At 37.6% G+C, this 20218-nt stretch overlaps 1 protein-coding gene across 1 annotated transcript in view; it reads left to right on the plus strand.

The window, feature by feature from the left end:
* The window catches only part of AQR (aquarius intron-binding spliceosomal factor), a 97839-nt gene that overhangs the window by 15600 nt on the left and 62021 nt on the right, over positions 1 to 20218 (plus strand). The window contains exons 5-10 of the mRNA XM_007521693.3: positions 1702 to 1822; positions 3872 to 4012; positions 8148 to 8216; positions 11285 to 11385; positions 15841 to 15917; positions 16630 to 16694. Coding sequence (XP_007521755.1) covers positions 1702 to 1822; positions 3872 to 4012; positions 8148 to 8216; positions 11285 to 11385; positions 15841 to 15917; positions 16630 to 16694 — 574 coding nt within the window. The remainder of the gene's footprint in view (positions 1 to 1701; positions 1823 to 3871; positions 4013 to 8147; positions 8217 to 11284; positions 11386 to 15840; positions 15918 to 16629; positions 16695 to 20218) is intronic.

Below are 20218 nucleotides of genomic sequence, written 5' to 3' on the forward strand. Positions count from 1 at the left end.
TTTGAAGCTAGTGAGTTCAATCAAAACATGCATGAAGTAGATTGCTTTATCATTTTTTGGATTGTATTTCTACAAGGAGACCTCTAGATGTACAGTTACTAATGAAGTAGTGAGTTAAATACCTAAGGAGTAAACTCAGGACTCCATGGGTGTGTAATACAATACCACAGAGAAGCCTCTCCAGCTCAGCATTTTAGTTCTTTTTTATTTAGAGGGAGAAAGGTAGCATCACTCCACCATCGCATAGTGGCGGTAGCTCATATATAGCAAGATGTACGCTCTACCAAGTGAGTGATCTGTTGACCCTGAAACACAGGAATATTGGAGATTCAGGAAGTACAGCAAATTCTTAACCCAGCAAAAGCAACAAAGAACAATGAAAATCTTCAAATCTACTGAAGGAAGAGACTGATAATTCAAGGAAGCACAAATTGACTTGTAGGCTTCTTGATTATAACTGTAGCGAAGATAATGGAATAGGATTCTAGTCGCCATCATAGAAAAGCTCCTGTAGCTAGTTAAATTGTCTTACAGTAAATTTCAGCAATGTAGACTGTTGCTGAAAGAAGTTCTTATGGTGCAGGAAAACGAAATTTAAACTTGTAGAAGGTGAAATCAAGCATGTACCTTCTGTTTATGAGTAGCACTAAGTCAGTCCCTGGGAACCTTTGCCATCCATTTTGGGTGAAAGTAGTTCTTTTTCATTTTCCTAGGTTCTTGAAAATTAAACGAGGGATTGTTAAAATAGAGCTCAGGAAAAGCAATGTGAACAGACCTTTGAAACAAAACATGTACAAAATTTCCCATTCTATAGCAGATTTTAAAACATGTAACTACATTCTTGCACTTGAGTGTATGAGTGATTGAAAAGTTAGATGATTGAAAGTAGGAACAGAAGCCATGGAGATGCTACAGTGACTTGAGACGATCAAGCATGAAGTCCTGACTTCCCCACATCATGTGTACCATAGTGATGCTCTAGTTCTCTCCTCCCCTCAATTAAATAAATTAATAATTAAAATTAAAAAACTAAGCATGAACAAAAAGTTCTGTTTATTTTCATTAATGCTTGAGATTAGTTTAAAATTCACTATAGCAATTCATGCTCATAACTACCCTAAATCATAAGAAATGGCTAAGTTATGTTTTGACAATCAGAAATGATTTAAATTTCTTTGTAACATTTTCATCATAGTCTTAAAATAAAGGTTTTGGAATCTTGAACAGAAAACTTCAAGAGAAAACCTTGAAAGTTGACTTATATTGTAAACTATGTCTTACAGAGCATCTTTTTTAGTTTTTGGAAGTTCTTTGGTCATGTTAGGGTGTTATTAGTCAAGCCTCAGTTACATTTACCTATGAAACTGTTGTCTATTTATTTTGTTCAAAAACTTTTATTTTGTTGTTTTGTTTCATGAAGAGTCATAAAGGAATATCCACTGTCCTGATGGTGGTAATAACTATTAGTAAACTTTGATGTTTGCTACTTGGTAGTAAAAACCTGTTTTTTCTTCCAAGCTACATTTGCTGTTTCTACCTTCATAGTATGTAGCAGCGAGCTATACAGCAAGTAAATCTAGGAAGCATTCTCAAGTATAAAAGATTTTGAAAGTGTTTTCAGAAAGTTATAGTTATCTTTCCCACATGAGTAACATACTACATTGATTAGTAATGAAATACCCTGCCTTTTTCTCTCTGCAGCCAGTATCTTGAGAATTATCTCTGGATGAATTATTCTCCCGAGATGTCCAGCAAAGCCTATTTAATGTCCATCTGCTGTATGGTGAATGAGAAATTCAGAGAAAATGTCCCTGCATGGGAGGTAATCAATTTAAATTATTTCATAGCTTTCATACTGTATTCCCTAAGCCACTACAAAGTAGTGGAATGTTAGCTGATAAGAATGTTTTTAGAATAGAACATTGCCTTACATAAATATTTAGAAAGAGGAGGGAATATATGAAAAGTAATATTTGCTGCCTTCAGGTTCCATACTTTATTCAAGCTAATTTGCCATGACTTAAAAAAATAAGAGTGAATTTACTTTTTGGTTTGTTTAGGAGACAAAACAATGGAATACATGATATACAATAAAATGAAATTTATATTACTAAACATAGATCTCAAAGGAGATACTTTCAGTGTGCTATTTCTCAACTAAGTGTATATATTTGCAGTTTTACATGAGTAAACAGTATTCCCAAAGTCAAGACAAATATTTATGTATTATTTTAATTTTCACTTTGTCCCTAACTTGGTGTCTGTTTTCCTTTGAAATTTCTGATAGACTGGCATTTTCTCTCTGTTGCTTGTGCAATAGATGTTTGGTCAGTAGACATCCAAAATCTAGGTTTTATTTGGGCTTCATAACGAGTTTTTTCCTTTTTGATCAGGCTTTTTTAAATGAAGAAAAGATATGGCACTTTGTCATTTCTTTTTAGGGACTGGTCTCCAAAGTGATTTGTTAGACTCATTGAGATAAAGCCATATCTACATCTTAACTATTCATTAAGTAGCTACCCTCTTAAGGCAAATAAGGGCTCGTGGTATATGATGGGGCCTTGTTTCTTATTGAGAGATATTAGATGTTTTTTTTTTAATTTATTTAAGAAAGGATTAATTAACAAAACCATAGGGTAGGAGGGGTACAACTCCACACAATTCCCACCGCCCAATCTCCATATCCCACCCCCTCCCCTGATAGCTTTCCTATTCTCTATCCCTCTGGGAGCATGGACCCAGGGTCATTGAGGGTTGCAGAAGGTGGAAGGTCTGGCTTCTGTAATTGCTTCCCCGCTGAACATGGGCGTTGACTGGTCGGTCCATACTCCCAGTCTGCCTCTCTCTTTCCCTAGTAGGGTGGGGCTCTGGGGAAGCTGAGCTCCAGGACACATTGGTGGGGTCTTCAATCCAGGGAAGTCTGGCCTGCATCCTGATGGCATCTGGAACCTGGTGACTGAAAAGAGAGTTAACATACAAAGCCAAACAAATTGTTGAGCAATCCTGGACCCAAAACTTGGAAAAGTGGAGAGGAAGTATTAGGGAGGTACTCACTGCAAACTCTAGTGTACTTCTGCTTTCTAGATGTTTCTTGACATTGCTCCAAACTAGTATACAATGAGAAGAGGCAAATCTTATGAGTGAGCAAATGAACTAGCCAGTTTGCTAAAAAGATCACTTTAGGGGGCTGGGTGGTGGTGCCCCTGATCGAGTGCACATTACAATGCACAAGGACCCGGACTCAATCCCTCGGTCTCTACCTGCTGGGGGAAACTTCACTAGTGGTGAAACAGTGCTGCAAGTGTCTCTTTATCTCCCCCTTGCTTCATGATTTCTCTCCATTTCTATCCGATAAATAATAATATATTTGAAAAGGTACTTCAACTTATTTTTTAAAAGATTACTGATCAGAACTTCAAATGTAGAAATGAGAATGTACATTGAAAGACATGGCTACAAATTTAGCAGACTTTCGACTGGATTTGATCACTGATAGGGCATTTAGGGAAAGGTATTGCTTTTAATACTCATCCAGACTTGGGCAACTGATAAAGGAGAGTGCCAGTTAGTAAACTAGATGAGAGACAGATACATACTTCAACAATTCAACCTTTTGGACACTTTATGTCAAAAGGAAGCCAACAAGTATTGTTACACAAAAATAAATAATAAAGGGATTAAAGCCTCTGCAATCTCATATCATCCCACAAAAACCTGTATTTGACTTCCTGCCATTAATTATAAATAAATTAATAATCTCTTTCATAATAACCTTGGTTCTAAAAAGTCTACCACTATTTGTTCAAGGGAGGAAAAACAGGTGAGTAAACCATTACAAAAATGAAGTTTTTTCTTTTTGTTCTCTTTTCAGACATTTAAGAAGAAGCCAGACCACTTTCCCTTTTTTTTCAAGTGCATCTTGAAAGCAGCATTAGCTGAAACTGATGGTGAATTTTCACTCCATGAGCAGACAGTCTTACTGCTTTTTCTTGATCACTGCTTCAATAGCTTGGTAATTTTGCTTTTATTTTGGGAGGGAAGCGGTTTAAATGGAATTCTATTAATGTAGATGAGATTACCTGTAAATAGCTATAGACATGGGGATTATGGATAGTGCTTAAAGCTTAACTTCAGCCATTTCTTGATAAAATTACTTAATAAGATCTGTTTACTTTTCAATATATTTAGATTTATTTTCTTTTTATCTAGAATCTAAGACAAATGATAATGTGAGCACACTTAGGGCACCAAAATGAGAAGAGGGGAAAAAAAGAGTCTATTTAATATGACCCTTGAGTAATGAGACTTGTCATAAGCTGCACATAAAATGAAAATTGATAATTTTTCATTCATGCTTAATGCACACCTAGCAGGCCAGCAGGAGAGTTGTGCTCTGAATTAACTGATTAAAGAGTGGTTGTGAATGCACATTGGAACCTCATTTTTATTTAGAATAAAAAACTTAGAGGCTTTTTAGCAACCATCAGTTTACAAAATATAAATTTCCAGATTGCCACTTGACCCCCTCAGTTTGTGTGTAAGTGTACTATCAATTTAGAAGCACTTTATCTTTAGCTAGATCTATAATTTCAGATAACCAAAGATAACCAAAGCACCACATCCAGCACCAACATTAGAGTGTCACTCTCAATGTCAGATTCACCAACTTACACTTCTCACCCCTTTCCCTTTCTCTGGTAATGACCTTGTCTCCCTCCCTCCCTCCCTTCCTTCCTTCCTTTCTTTCTTTTTCTTTCTTCTTATTATTGATTTAATAATGATCAACAAGACCATAGGATAATAGAGGTTCAGTTTCTACCACAGAGTTCCGTGTCCCATCCCCTCCATTGAAAGCCTTCCTGTTCTTTACTCCCTCTGGGAGCATGGACCCAGTATCATAATGGGATATAGAAGGTGGAGGGTCTAGCTTCTGTAATTGCTTCTCCACTGGACGGGAGTTGGTAGGTCGATCCATGCTTCCAGCCAGTTTCTATCTTTCCCTAGTGGGGCAGGACTCTAAAGAGGTGGGGATCCATTGAACATTGGTGAGATCATCTATCTGATGAAATCAGGTTGGTGCCATGGTAGCATCTGCAACTTGGTGGCTAATAAACATTAAGATATAAAGCATAACAAAATGTTTGATAATCAGGAACCTAAAGGTAAGAATATAGCACATGAGCTTTGGGGTCTCCATTTTGGAAAAAGCTAGTAGGTCTGTTTTAGGTATATTCCAAGGGTCCATGACTTTACTGATTTTTGCCGAGCCTGACAGCTAACATGCAGGTGGGTCAAAGGCACTGTCTGGGAAGATGGTGTCAGAGTTGGAAATAGGACTAAATCAGGGAAGAGCATAGCTCCCAATTATGGGAAAGGTATATAGTATTGTTAACTGTAAACCCCATCAGTTTTATCTAGGGCCCATATTCAGCACAGGAGCCTGTGCAACCTCTGCATCCCTGCAGGTTTGAGCTCACATTCCGTGGTCATAGCTAGAAACAGTCTAGGCTGTACTCGTTGCTGAATCAGTCTTCCTCAAGTGGCAGAGTATACCAAACTAACCTCCCTTCAGAGAAGGGGGCAGTCCCCACCATTGCTAACCCACATTGAGGGCAAGATGGCCTTGTTTCTTTGCAGTCCAAGAGACATTATTGTCTAGTTTGTTGCTGTGACTGTGTGTGGAACACTTTCATCCTTCATAAGATTATCTTAACTGTCTCCAGTAATGAATACTTCATTTGTGCTTTCTTGCTTGAGTTATTTGAGGTTTTAGACCAATTTAGAGAGAAAATGCTTTTGCGTTGTTAAGTTGTTTAGACTCCTGCAAGAAAATTCATGTTTTTGGTTTTTTTGTTTTTTTTTTTGGACTGAAGACTAAAGGGTGGTCATTGCCTGTTTTTATGTACTGCCTCACATGGGCCTTATAAAGACATAAAAGGATTTATGATGCTCCCCTGGGTGAAACTATGGCATCTTAATGTCATTCAACTAGATAAACATGAATGTAACTCCTTATCAGAAATTGAATTAAAATAAGATTTAATTAGAGGAACTGGATGGTATTACATTTAATATATCTAAAAGCTTATGGATTATTTAGTTGCTGTGTTCCTTTAAGTACAGAGTAAAATCTCATTATCTGAGGTACATCTTGTTATGTCCTACCAAGTAACTGCAGACTCTGAGTTTGCTAAAACTGAGTCATAGCTATTAATAAAAATTGAGGGCTACTTCTTTTGTTTTCTTTTTTCATAAACTCTGGCTTATGGTGGTGCAGGGGATTGAACCTGGGACTTCAGAGCCTCAGGCATCAGTCTCTTTGCATAACCATTATGCTATCTACCCCCCCCAAGGTTATATTTTTGTAAGATGTCTGGTCATAACATTTTCATCCAGCAATCAACATGTAACTTATTTTATATGTGCTTTAGTTTAAAGACACATTATTTAATGTATAATTGATTAATTAGTGAACTTGTGGCCTACACCACTGTAACTTAGAGATGAACTGCATATTTTCTCCCTAAGGCACTTTACATAGTAATACTAGACAGTAATTGAGTACTGTATTTGGTGGCCACTTTAAGTAGGAAAGTCTCTAACAACAAAGAACACATACAAAAAGGCAAAAATAAAGACACTTAATAAACTAAGAAATAGAACTGAAGCAGAAAGGCAAAGTCACCTATTCAGCGTCAGTTCCAAATTAGTGTGTTGAGCAACTGAAAATTTTTTGCTGCTACTCTATGCTCTGTTTTCATTTTCTTAGAGGACAGCTTTGGGGATTTTTTTTTTTTTTGTCTGTTTTCGTTTGCTTGTTTTTTAATATTTATTTATTTATTCCCTTTTGTTGTTTTATTGTTGTGGTTATTATTGATGTTGTTGTTGCATAGGATAGAGAGAAATAGAGAGAGGAGGGGAAGACAGAAAGGGGGAGAGAAAGATAGACACCTGCAGACCTGCTTCACTGCCTGTGAAGCGACTCTCCTGCAGGTGAGGTGCACGGTGCTCAAACCAGGATCCTTACGCCTTATTTGCTTGTTTTAACTGAGAGAGCTAGAGCATCTCCCTGATATATGCAGTGAAGAAGATTAAATTCAGAAATGCATGCCTGCAAGTCCTGTTCTCTACTACTGAGTTACCTCCCAAGCCGTGTGTGTGTGTGTGTGTGTGTGTGTGTGTGTGTGTGTGTGTGTGTGTGTGTGTGTGTGTGTGTGTTTACCACCAGGAGTTGTTGCTAGGACTCAGTGCTGGCTCTACAAATTCACCTCTCCTGGCAGCCATCTCCTCTCCCCCATTTTATTGTTTTATTTGATAAGACAGAGAAACTGAGTGTGGAGAAAGAGATTGGGGGGAGAAACCTGTAGACCTGCTTCACTGCTCATGAAGCTTTCCCCTGCAAGTGGGGAGTGGGGCCTGAACCCCAGTCCTTGCACACCATAGCCAAACCCCCTCAACTTTGGTTTTTGATGAAAAATTATTTCTACTTTTTTCCTGAACTTCACTTTACAGATATATATGACTCTAAAAATTCAGATATATAGTTATGGATGTGACACTGTAGTATCAAAGAAGATTTATAAGGAGTCTATAAATCTGACCAGGGTCACTAAAATTACTGCCTGCTCTGTGTTCTCTGAATGACCAGGAAAACACCAGGAGTGTTGAATTTGGGCTTGCAAATACTTTATTTTTGTCCAAATTGGGGAATCATAAATAAAGTTTTGAACTTATTCATGGTAAAGTATTAGTGGCACACCCCTAGCCTCCCAAACTTAAAAAAGGCAGTATGCTTAGTATATTTCTTGTGTAAAACCAGGTTAAGATGCTCCGGGGACTAGGCAGTGGCACATTACAATACGCAAGGACCTGAGTTCAAGCCCCTGGTCCCCACCTCTAGGGGGAAAGCTCCACTAGCTCGCCCCCTCCACTTTCAATTTCTCTCTGTCTCTGTCCAATAATAATAAATAAATAAAATTTAAAAAAAAAACAGGTTAAGATGCTGGTATGTTCTGTGTAGAGGTGTGACTCCTAAAAATCTTACAGGATTGCAAAACCAATGGCAGATCAATCAGATTTGATTTGTAAGTGAGTGAATGGCTGAATAATCCTGGTGTGTTTAAAAACATATTTTTTTCATTAAACAGGAAGTAGACTTAATACGGAGTCAAGTGCAGCAGCTTATCTCTCTTCCAATGTGGATGGGCTTACAGTCTGTAAGTATCGAATTCTCAGAAGCTTTGTATGGATTTATGTCATAAGCAGAATATGTGATTGTATACCATGTGGCTTTAAGATAAATATAAAATTGATAGCTTACCACAAAGGTCACAGTTTCAATCTCTGGTACCACCATGTGGCAGAACTGACCAGTGCTCTGGTCTATTTGTCATTCTTACTCTCAGAGAAATAATCTTTTAAAAGGAGGACTGATGAGATAGTTCACCTGGTAGGATACATGCCTTGCCATGTAGGCAGCCCCTGTTTGATTCCTGGCACCACAGAGGAGGTGCTTAGGCACCAAAGGAAGCTCCAGTGCTCTGGTGTTTCTCCCTCCTTCTACCTCTATCTGAATGAAAACGTGGCCTAGAGCAGTAAAATGTGTATGTAGTACCTCAGCTCCAATAAATAGCTAAAAAGGGCACCCGAAGATAGTTCACTTGGTAGAATATTCCTTGCTATGTGTATGACTGGTGTCTGGACCCAGGAACCTCATGGAGTACCAGATACTGGGGAAAGCTCCCATGTGATCTGTTTCTTCCTATCTGTTTGTCTATGAATTTTTAAGAAGTCTGCCTGGTAGTGGTAAAAATCATTCATGACAACTCAAAAGTACTGCCCAAATGTTTTTTTCTTTAAAAAATGGTAGTTAAGGGCGGAGGTAGAAAGCATAATGGCTATGCAAAGAGACTGTCATGCCTGAGGCTCCGAAGTCCCAGGTTCAATCCCCTGCACCACCATAAGCCATAGCTGAGCAGTGCTCTGGTGTTTCTCTCTGTGTCCATCTCTCTGAAAAATAAAATAAAATACTATAAACAACAAAAGGTAGTTCAAATTTTTCAGTGTAGACTCAGTGACTATGCATTAATTTATCACTGTTTTTTTTTTTCATTTTAAAGTTTTTATGTCTAGGCTAAAATATTTTTTACCTAAGTTTTGTATTTTGAGGTGAAGTAGATTAATATCTGTTCACTTCATAGAGAAGTGTGTTTAATTTAGCAAAGAATGATTATTATCTTCATGTATGTCTTTGGATGAGACTAAATGCAGACTTGAATTTTTTTTTTTTGGAGGTTTACAAATTACAGAGTAACAGGGGTACACTTGCACACCTTTCCCACCACCAGAGTTCTGTGTCCCCATTCCCTCCTTTGGAAACTGCAGTGATTTTCTCAAGGTCACAGATATGTGTTAACTATTATTTCTATAACTGTCTCTATATTTTTTTCACCATTTTTTCTATGGTCCTACCTTCTCTTCCACTTTAAGTCACTGCTATACCTATTACTACTTCTGAATGTCTTTCCTTTTTTCTTCTCTCTGTGGGTCCTGATGAAATTGAGCTTCAGAGCTCTCTGGTCATCTTCCCCTAACGTTTTTCCCCCTCTGGGAATAACAATTCTTTTTGGGTTGCAGAAGGTAGGCGTTCTGGCTTCTGTGATTGCTTCTCTGCAGGACATGGGCATTGGCAGGTTAATCTGTACCCCCCAGGATGTTTCTATATTTCCCTACTGAGGGAGAGCTCTGAAAAGCTGAAGTTCTGGGGCACATTGGTGAGATCATAGAGTTCAGGATGGAATCATAGTAGCATCTGCAGTTGGGTGGCTGAAAGGCAGTAAATTATGAGGCAGGACGAAAATGTTTAATAGGAACCATAAAGTAGGAATAGAGCAAGTAAGAATAGGGACTTCAGGGTAGTAAGGAGCTAGGAAGTCTAGTTTAGATATGTTCCTTGAGGCCCATGATTTTTTTACCTGAGCTCGAGCATGGAGGTAGGCTAAAAATAAAATATTGTCTGGGCAGATATAGTCAAAGTTGCGAATAGGGCTAGAAAGTTGGATTAGGGCAGAGTAGCTCCCAAACTTGAAGAAAATATATAAATACAGTTAACTGTTTACCATGTCAGTCTGACCCAGGGCCCATGTATATTCACATAGTACAAGAGCCTACAGACTTTAACTTTTATTTTATTAGAATTGACATATAGGAGAAGATCTGAATCAGTTTAATATCAACTTTATTTTTCTATAACATCTTTACTGCATAATGTGCCAGTATCAAAACTGAATTAACAGGTCTTGGGACTAAAAGTTAGAACTATCAAATTTGAGATAACACTGTATTCGTAGTTCCATTTTCATTTGTTAATACCCAGATTTGCAAGCTCATTCAGTTAATGACTGAAGCAAGTACACAGAAAAAAAAATATTACTAAGCATGAAAATGTTAAGTACCTTAAGAAAAGTCATAATTTGAATACGTTCTTATTCTGTGATCATTGTCTTAAAATCTTTTTTCCAAACTTCAGTGATTATGCTTTGAAGTGTTCTCATTTTCAGACTTAAGTCTTAATTACAGAAATCAGAAGTTTAATCTACGTTTGAGCTGGGGCCAGGTGGTGATGCACCTGGTTGGGTGCACATGTTACAATGCTCATAGACTTGGGTTTGAGCCTCCTGTCCCCCACCTGCAGAGGGAAGGATTTGCAAGTGGTGAAGTAGTGCTGTAGGTGTTGCTTTGTCTTACTCTCTGTCTGCTTCCCCCTTCCTCTCAATTTCTGGCTGTCTTTATCAAATAAATAAAGATAATTAAAAAAAAATTTTTTTTGTCTATTATTGAGCTTAAACTTTTTTACTAGAAAGGCTATTTTTCTTCCCTTCCCCATATTCACCCTCTCCCCCTGCAGTCATTTCCAGGGCTTTGCTGTTGTAGGCCCATTTTTTTCTGATAGAATGAGAAAGAGGCAGAGGGAAAGAGAAAAACCATAGTACTGAAGCTTCCCCCAGGGAGGTGCGAATCAGACTCAAACCTGAGTCATATGCATGACAAAGCAGGCACCTTATCCACGTGAGCTATCTTACCTGCCCTTCTTTGTCTTAACAAATGATAGAGTGGAACAGATATGTATAGTTAATAGCTTGTTTTCAGTGTGTCATGGTGCATTGAGGTTCATCCCATTGTGGTATGTTTATATTCACCTACTGGAAAACTTGCTAAGGATTGATCTAATCATTATCCTTATAAACTTTGCAGTTGCTCACGATTTACCATATCACTCTTGCAGGCACGGTTGGAATTGGAATTAAAAAAGACACCTAAATTAAGAAAATTCTGGAACTTGATTAAAAAGAATGATGAAAAGATGGACCCAGAAACAAGAGAACAGTATGTTGGCAGAGGTTCATCCCATGCTGGTTTTTTATTCTGTGTGATGACTCTTAGATGATGTTGCCTGTTTTGTGACTTCCTTTATATATTGCTAAAGCAAATGCATAGCTGGGTGGTTCTTTTATTCCACTGTCATGGGACTACTTTTCCTAAAGGTCTTAGGAGAAGCTGTACCATCACCATTTTTCTTTTTTTCTTTCTGCTTCAGTGATCTGTGTATTTTCTCTTCTTTTCACTGCTCATTTATTCAGACTGTCATAGATAGGCCTCAGTTTTCTCCATAAACTTCAGACTATCAGCTTAGTTTTTCTTTCTTTTTCCTTGCTTTGCATACTACAACCATATTCCATTCATTTAATAGATACTGAGTGTTTATTGTTTTGCCAGCTGCTGTTATAGTTACTGGGAGCATAATAATAATAAATAAATAAGGAAACTAATTCTTGGTATTGTGGAACTTAACATTCTTGTTAGGGGAGGCAGCAATAAACAGATGGTTTTTGTAGTACTCTAACTAGATGATGGTGTATGTTATGGAAGGAAATAAATTAGGTATAAAGTAGATGAGGATTGACTCTCATGGCCATCTCAAATTACATTTTCTGGGACCACAAGGTAGCATAGTGGTAGTACAAGAGATTTTCACTGTGGGGACTATGAAGTTTCAATTTCAAGCCCCACCACAACCATAAGCCAGACCTGACCTGGGTTTTTGTTTTTGTTTGTTTGTTTTTTTTAAATTTATTTAAGAAAGGAGACATTAACAAAATCATAGGATGGGGTGGGGGTACAACTCCACACAATTCCCACCACCCAGTCTCCATATCCCATCCCCTTCCCAATAGTTTTCCCATTCTCTATCCCTCTGGGAGCATGGACCCAGGGTCATTGAGGGTTGCAGAAGATGGGAGGTCTGGCTTCTGTAATTGCTTCCCCGCTGAACAGGGGCGTTGACTGGTCAGTCCATACTCCCAGTCTGCCTCTCTCTCCCTAGTAGGGTGAGTCTCTGGGGAAGCGGAGCTCCAGGACGCATTGGTGGGGTCTTCAGTCCAGGGAAGCCTGGCCGGCATCCTGATGGCATCTGGAACCTGGTGGATGAAAAGAGAGTTAACTTACAAAGCCAAACAAATTATTGAAGAGACCTCTGGTTTAAAAAAAAAAAAAACACTAAGATTTCAGGCCTAAATTATGTAGCAAAAAGTAGCTTTTGGTTCTTATTGTTTCTTCCACTTAGTAATCTATATATCCATATCTGTAAAGCTTGTAACTCCCATTTAAATTCTGACTGTCATTTTTCCATTCTCAACTAAAATGGTTCCTTTTACCTCACCAATCAGTTCTAATAGTACATTTTGTGGTTTTGTTGTTTGGTTTTTTTTTTTTTCCTTGCTTTATGTTGTTTTCTTTGACTCTTCATTTGATCATGTTGATTATACTCTTTTTTTTATTAAAACTTCCTTTTTTAAGATTTATTTTATTGTGTTTATTTATTATTGGATAGAGAAGGAAAGAGAATACCTGCAGCCCTGCTTTACCATTCATGAAACTTTCCCTCTGCAAGTGGGGACCAGGGGCTTGAACCAGGGTCCTTGCACACTGTAGTGTGTGCACTTAACCAGGTGCCACCACCTGGCCCTAATTAAACTCTTTTTTTTTTTTTTTTACTGTAGTTATTGTTGTTGTCATTGTTGTTGGATAGGACAAAGAGAAAAGGAGAGAGGAGGGGAAGACATAGAGGGGGAGAGAAAGACACCTGCAGACCTGCTTCACCGTCTGTGGGGAGCCGAGGCCTGGAAACAGGATCCTTCTGCAGGTCCTTGCGCTTTGCACCACATGCGCTTAACCAGCTGCACTACTGCCCGATTCCCAATTAAATTGTTTTATATTCCGCCTTCTTTAACTTCTGCAGCTTTCCTAGTTTTTGTTCGTTTTTTTTTTTTTTTTTCTCCTTCCCTGACTCCCTTCCAAGGCATTGACATACCTCAAGGCTTTTTCTCTTACTGTTTTCTCTCAAATTTGTGAAAAATTGAGATCTAGAGAAAAGAAAGAGTTGGCTTTAAGACACAAACCTAGAGAGTAAAAAAAAAAAAATTAGAATTTAGATCTCGTTTCTTCTGTCAACAAATCTTTTCCCTTTACTACATTGCAAATAGGAAATTAGAATTTTATTTTAAATGTGATAAACTGTTTTTATCAATAGTAATTAGACTTAGACTTTGGAAAGCTTATTCAGGGGCCAGGCAGTGGTGCAACTAGTTAAGCACACGTATTACAGTGCTCAGAGACCCAGGTTTAAGCCGCTGGTCCCCACCTGCAGGGGGAAAGCTTCACAGGTGGTGAAGCAGGGCTGTGGCTGTTTCTCTGTCTCTTTCCCTCTCCACCTGCTCCTCTCTCAGTCTGTCCATATCCAATATTTTGTAATACTTTGGACAAGAAGTAGTGATCATTTGAACTATCTCTTGGTAATAGATGATGTAAAATAGAGATAGTTAATGAATTTTGGTAACTGTTAGGTGTGAGATTAATAGTAAGCTTTTTTTCTTACTAGGTCACTGAGTGCTAGTGAGATATTTATCAAGATGGTGACTAAGAGGGTGATTAGCTTTGGCATAGAGAGAACAAATTCAGTTTTGCTATGCTAATAAGTCTTGCAGGAAATAGAAGGATAACTGTAGGATATGCTATATGTGTTGCATGTATAGATAATAATTAAACCCTGAATCTGGGTGAAGTTATTTAGGGAGGTACCTGGAAAATAAACCTGCAAAATTTGATCCCGGATAAGGAAAAGTAATATCTGGAATTACACTAGTAGCTACTAAAGATGAGAAGAACTGAAGAAAAAACAAAACAAAAAAACAAAACTGCATGTCCTATATAATAAATTTGAGAGTAAAGGAAAGAGAGCCATGAGGACAGACTATTAGGGCACAGTAGGAATAGCTCTTTAATATCCAACCATATAGCATCATCTCTTCCGTGACATCTTTTCAACAACTAATCACATGATATGGTATTGTTTGCATTATTTGACTACTACTCTGCCATCCCCCCTCCTCTTATTATGGTTTAAACCTAAATCTTTGTGACCTGAAGTCTCCTCTGTTTTGGGTATACAACTCTTGGCTGTGTACTTTTGGCTAGAAGCATTACTATGCACTCTCATTTGACTCAGTTATGTGATACTCTTTGTTTATTCCTCCCAAACTCTTCTTCCTGCATACTTTATTTTAATGCTTAGATTTGACATGCTTCGTTTCTCTCTCTCTCTTTCTAGCTACTTACATCCTGTCAGCAAGTCCTGTTTCTGTTTGTTTCATTTGTCCTTCCTCTCCCTGTCTTAACTATGTAGACTTACTATCTCTCATCTTAGTATAGGCCTTCATAGCCTTTTGCTAAATTATAATGAATTTCTATTTGATGTTTCTTCTAGCTTTCCCACAACTGAATTTAATTAGCTGTCTATATATAAAATTGTTTACTGTATTCCTACTCACATTCAGTGGTTTCTTAGTTCCCATAGGTTATGACTTGGGCCAGAGACAGGGAGAACTTGAATGGATATAGCGCTTTTTATAGTGATTGCTTAGAACATGTATAGATCAGAGCGTTTGCTGTGTAATTAAACTTAATTCAGTTCCATACTCATTTGCTGTGCAACTTTGGACAAGGTACTTCACCTTCTTGAGCCTACGTATGAGACTGTGACAGTTGTAGCTATGTCACAGGCCTACTGTCACCAGTAGTGGTGATTATTTGTATGAAGTATTGAGTGCAGTTCAGGCCCAGTTAATGAGTAAGTGCATAATTAATGTCATCTGTTTTATTAATTAGTTCCCGGTTTGTGTTATTTTATATTATATGGCTTTAGTTCAAAGATTTTTTGTCAGTCCCCTCTTTTTAGCAGAGCTAGCTAGCACAATGTTATTTGTAGCTGATCCAAATAAATATTTGTATATATTTTAACATGTACTATATATGTTAATCAACAAATATTTACCAGGTATTGAACAGCTTCAAATGATACTGTTAGTTCTGCTGGAAATACAAAGAAGGGGATGACAAAAATATACTTGAACTTGAAATTCAATAAGTATTTGTTGATTGACTGTTAGCATCTTAAATTAGTGAATAGACAAGAGCATATGTAAAGCAGAAAAAGAACACTAAAATCAAATAAAAAACCCTTGGGGATTAGGATATGTAGTCTTTTAAAATATAGTTTTATCGTTTCACCATTGGCTTACAGTATCATGTAAATTTCAGTAGAACAGCTTCACATACTTTGATGGATGTATGTTTCACCAGACAAAACTACCATAAAAATAAAAATTAGTGAGTAGAAGATAGAACTTACTCAGCAGTTTAGTTTTACTTTTGTAATATTATATATATGTATATATGTTTGGGTTTTTTTTTCAAAATTAACTCCATCTGTCACTCTTGTTTTAGGGCATATCAAGAGAGAAGATTTCTGTCACGACTCATTCAGAAGTTTATCTCTGTGCTGAAATCTGTACCACTTTCTGGTAACTCTTTTCCATAGCTCATCGTTTAGATGGCTCTATAGTACTCATTTATTTCTAGTCTCAAAACTGTTCTTAGCCATAGTTTTCAATTGCAGTGACAAAGTATATATCCTTTCTTTTTCAAGTATACTCTTTCCATCTCTATTTCCATCTGCCATCTCAATATCTCTCTGTCATATCTGAAAGGAAGGAAGAAAGGAAAGGAGGTGAAGGAAGGGAGGGATGGAAGGAAGGAAGGAAATAATGGCTGCCAGGAGTGATGGATTCATAGTGCCTGCACCAAGTCCCAGTGATAACCCTGATGAAGAAAAGAAAAATGAATTGAGTACAGAGTTCACTCAAAGAATTTTCTATGAAAAACCATTTACTTTCCTTTGATAGTACCAAGAACAAAAACTAGCAACAGGTTTAAATGGACTTAACTTAAAAGTTGTTAAATTGTTCCTCTTGCAATATGCTCACATGCCTGAGGTCCTCAGTTCAAATCGTTTCATTTTAGTACCACATCTGCCCCCAAACATGCTCTGGACTGTCTCTCACTAAAAAGGTAAAGCTGTTACCAAATCAACTGTTGCTTTCTTCTGTATTTTTATTCAGATCATTTGTTTATCCTGCTGAACTGCCTTTTGCACCTAAAGCCGTCCATTTTAATGTATAATGCACAGAATAATCTAAGTGAGGAATTCTAATTTGCTTTTTCTGCTATGTCTAGAACCTGTCACTATGGACAAAGTTCATTACTGTGAAAGATTCATTGAACTAATGATTGATCTAGAGGTAAGAAATGTACAGTAAGTTTTCTGTTACATAATTACTATGAAATTCAGTGTGACAGGTGTGACTGTATATGAAATATTCACCACCTTACAGTAGCCGTTATTAGTACCTTTTTCAAGGAGTCACAGGAAAGAAACTCAAGATCAATTAGTCCTTGACATTTTTTTAGATGACATCTTCTATCTAACATAGATTACTGATTCTAGGAGAAAAAATTAGTGTAGTTAGTCGCCAAACAATGACAATTTAGTTCTATTATACTTCAATGGCTCTTCATAGAGTTTTTAGTAGTCACCAAAGTCATGGACTTGTAAACTATCCTTTAATCACCTCATTTTACTTTTTGTTCTTAAAAAAACATACATATGTATATGTAATTTTTATTTTATTAGATGGAGACAGAGAGAAATTGAGTGGGGAGAGGGAGAGACACCTGTAGACTTGCTTTACTGCTTGTGAAAATGTCCGCCATAGGTGGGGAGCTGGGACTTAAACCCAGGTCCTTGTGTGGAGCAATATGTATGTTGCGCTCAGCCAGGTGCCCCACCACCCAGCCCCACATCTCATTTTTCTAAGCGTGCCTAATAGTATTTTTAAAATTTATTAATAATTTAACAGCTTTATAATATTATAAGATAGTCAGGGCATAATTCCACATCAATATACCACCATAGTTCTGTGTGCTTCCATCTCCCTCCAGCAGTAACCCTACTGTCATCCCAAGATTATAGGGATGGGTGGATTCTCTCTCTTTATATGTCTCTCCCTTTCTTCGTAAATATAATTGTGTTTTTTTCACCCATTTCTAGTCACTTTTATGGCCCAGCCTCCACTTCCTTACTAAGTCACACTTAACACCTATTACAATTTCCAGTTGTCCTTTTTTCCCTCTTTTCCTATCAGATAAGAGAAATATAAGAGAAATAGTGCTTGGCTTCTTAGGTGTTCTCTCGATTCTCTTCCCTCTCAGTAATAGTATGAAAAGAAAAGTTCCATGTCACAAAAGCTTCATGTCCCAGTGATCATCTTCACCTAATACTACTTCGTCTGGAAGTATGGATGGACCAAAGTTCTCTTTGGGATGTAGAACTCTTTGGTATGCAGAAGGGAAGACTTCTGGGTTCTGTATTGCCTCTACTGGACATGGACATTGGCCATTCGATCCATACCCCCAGCCTATATATATATCATCTTTCCTTATTAGTGTAGAGCTCTGTTGAAGTGAGCTTCTAGGATGTGTTGGTGAGGTCTATTCAGGGAGATCAGGATGAAGTTATAGTAGCATTAGGAACCTGATGGCTGAGGCTAACAATGCTTCTGCTGGTGTCTCAGTTTGATAAGGTTTGCTAAGTTCAATAGTTGTCAGTCTTGTTTGAGAGCAGTTCGCTGTTACTTAATGGCCACACCTCAGAAGTTCCTACTAGTATTGATGAAAGAAGATTTAGTTGTCTTCATCAATTTTTAAAATTATGTTTCTTAAAAAAATATTTCTTACTATAAGATGCAACATTTTGATGGAATTTCAGGTGCAGCATTGATATAGTTCACATTGAAATCCTTTCTTTTACCTCTTTAATACATGGAACTGAAAAGAAAATCCTATCACTTATGTGGAGAGATAGGGTAGTCGACATAAGAATTATTATTGGAATATTCAGCTAATAGTCACACATGAAGTCTTCATTCAAATTCTTGCTCTAACCTCTAAGGATCCTAAATAACCTTTTCTGTGATATGAGGGTGTTTGATCAGATGAGTAATATTTAAACTATGAGTTTAGAATTTTCTTGATGACTGTTACAGTGAGAAGAGGTAGGAGAGAAGTTTCCATTCTGGGATCCCTGTCCTCTTTTCTCTTAAAGCAGCTGTTGTAAAACCTATATGAAATACGTATTTGGATTTCACATAGGTTTTTTCTTGAAAACTACTAGTGTGTCTGAGTCTTCTTTCAGTGCTGTATTTTATTTAAAAATGTTACCACTCAGATCTATAAAAGAAGCAAAAAACTCAGTAAAAAAGTGGGCCAAAGAACTAAACTGACAGTTTTCTTTTTTTATTTATTAATTTTCTTAATTAGTTAATACTGATTTACCAAATTATAACAGGGATGTAATTCCATACCTTTCCTACCACCAGAGTTCTGTGTCCTCATTGCCTCCATTAGAAACTGCATTAGTTTTCCCAAGTTCACAGGTATAGGTTGCCTATTCACTATTTATCTATATTTGTCCATTTTTTTCCTATGGTCCTGCCTTCTCTTCATTTCTAAATCACACCTACTCCTTCTGAGTACCCTTTCATCCCCCCCCCCCCTTTCTTGGGTCCTAATTGGACCTGAAGCTGGAGTTGAAGTTGGAGTTTAGAGCTCTCTGGTCATCTTCCCTTAACATTTGCCTTCTGGGAGTATGGACCAAAATTCTTTCTTCTCTTTTCTTTCTTTCTTTCTTTCTTTCTTTCTTTCTTTCTTTCTTTCTTTCTTTCTTTCTTTCTTTCTTTTCCCTCCAGGGTTATTGCCGGGGCTCGGTTCCTGTACCACGAATCCACTGTTCCTGGAGACCATTTTTTTCCCCCTTTGTTGCCCTTGTTGTTTTATCATTGTTGTGGTTATTATTGTTGTTATTGCTGTCGTTGGATAGGACAGAGAAAAATCGAGAGGAGGGAAGACGGGGAGAGAAAGAGAGACACCTGCAAACCTGCTTCACCAGCTGTGAAGCGACTCCCCTGAAGATGGGCAGCCAGGGGCTCGCACCAAGATTCCCATGCTGCTCCTTGCACTTTGCGCCACGTGCGCTTAACCTGTTGTTTTACCACCTGAATCCCTCAAAATTCCTTATGGGGTGCAGAAGGTGGAAGGTCATGAAGAAATTCTTCACTTATCATTAGAGAAATGCAAATTAAAATACACCAAGATGACATCTCACACCCGAGAGAATAGCATACATCAACAAACCAGGAAATGACAGGTGTTGAGTAGGTTGTGAAGGAAAGGGAACTCTGCTATATTGCTGGTGGGAATGCAAACTGTATAACCCCTTTGAAGACTGTATGGAGAATCCATAAATAAAAATGGAAGTACCTTATGATCCAATAATACTACTCTTAGGCATTTATCCAGTGGACACTCAAGCACTATTTTGAAGGGAAATACACCCCTATGTTCATAGCTGCATTTATTCACAGTAGCCAGTGATGACTGGCTAAGGAAGTTATGGAATATATATTCCATGGCATACTGCTCTGTGATCGAAAAGATCATATTGTGTCCTTTGTGACAAGGTAGATGGAACTGGAGGTGGTTGTAATTAGTGAAAAAAGCAAAGAGATGAAAGACAACTACCAGATGGTTTCACTCATATGTGGAATCTAGAGATCTGGTTTACATGAATTTGTAATATATATATTCTCCAACAAAACTGAAACAAGCAAACTGTAAGACTTGTCCAAGCTATGGTGGTTATGTTATCTTTGGGAGGTTGAAGTGTGGGGATACACAACTTTGGTGGTAGGAGTAGAAAAGAACATTT

This window comes from Erinaceus europaeus, chromosome 16 (genome assembly GCF_950295315.1).
Source record: "Erinaceus europaeus chromosome 16, mEriEur2.1, whole genome shotgun sequence".
Taxonomy (NCBI): Eukaryota; Metazoa; Chordata; class Mammalia; order Eulipotyphla; family Erinaceidae; genus Erinaceus; species Erinaceus europaeus.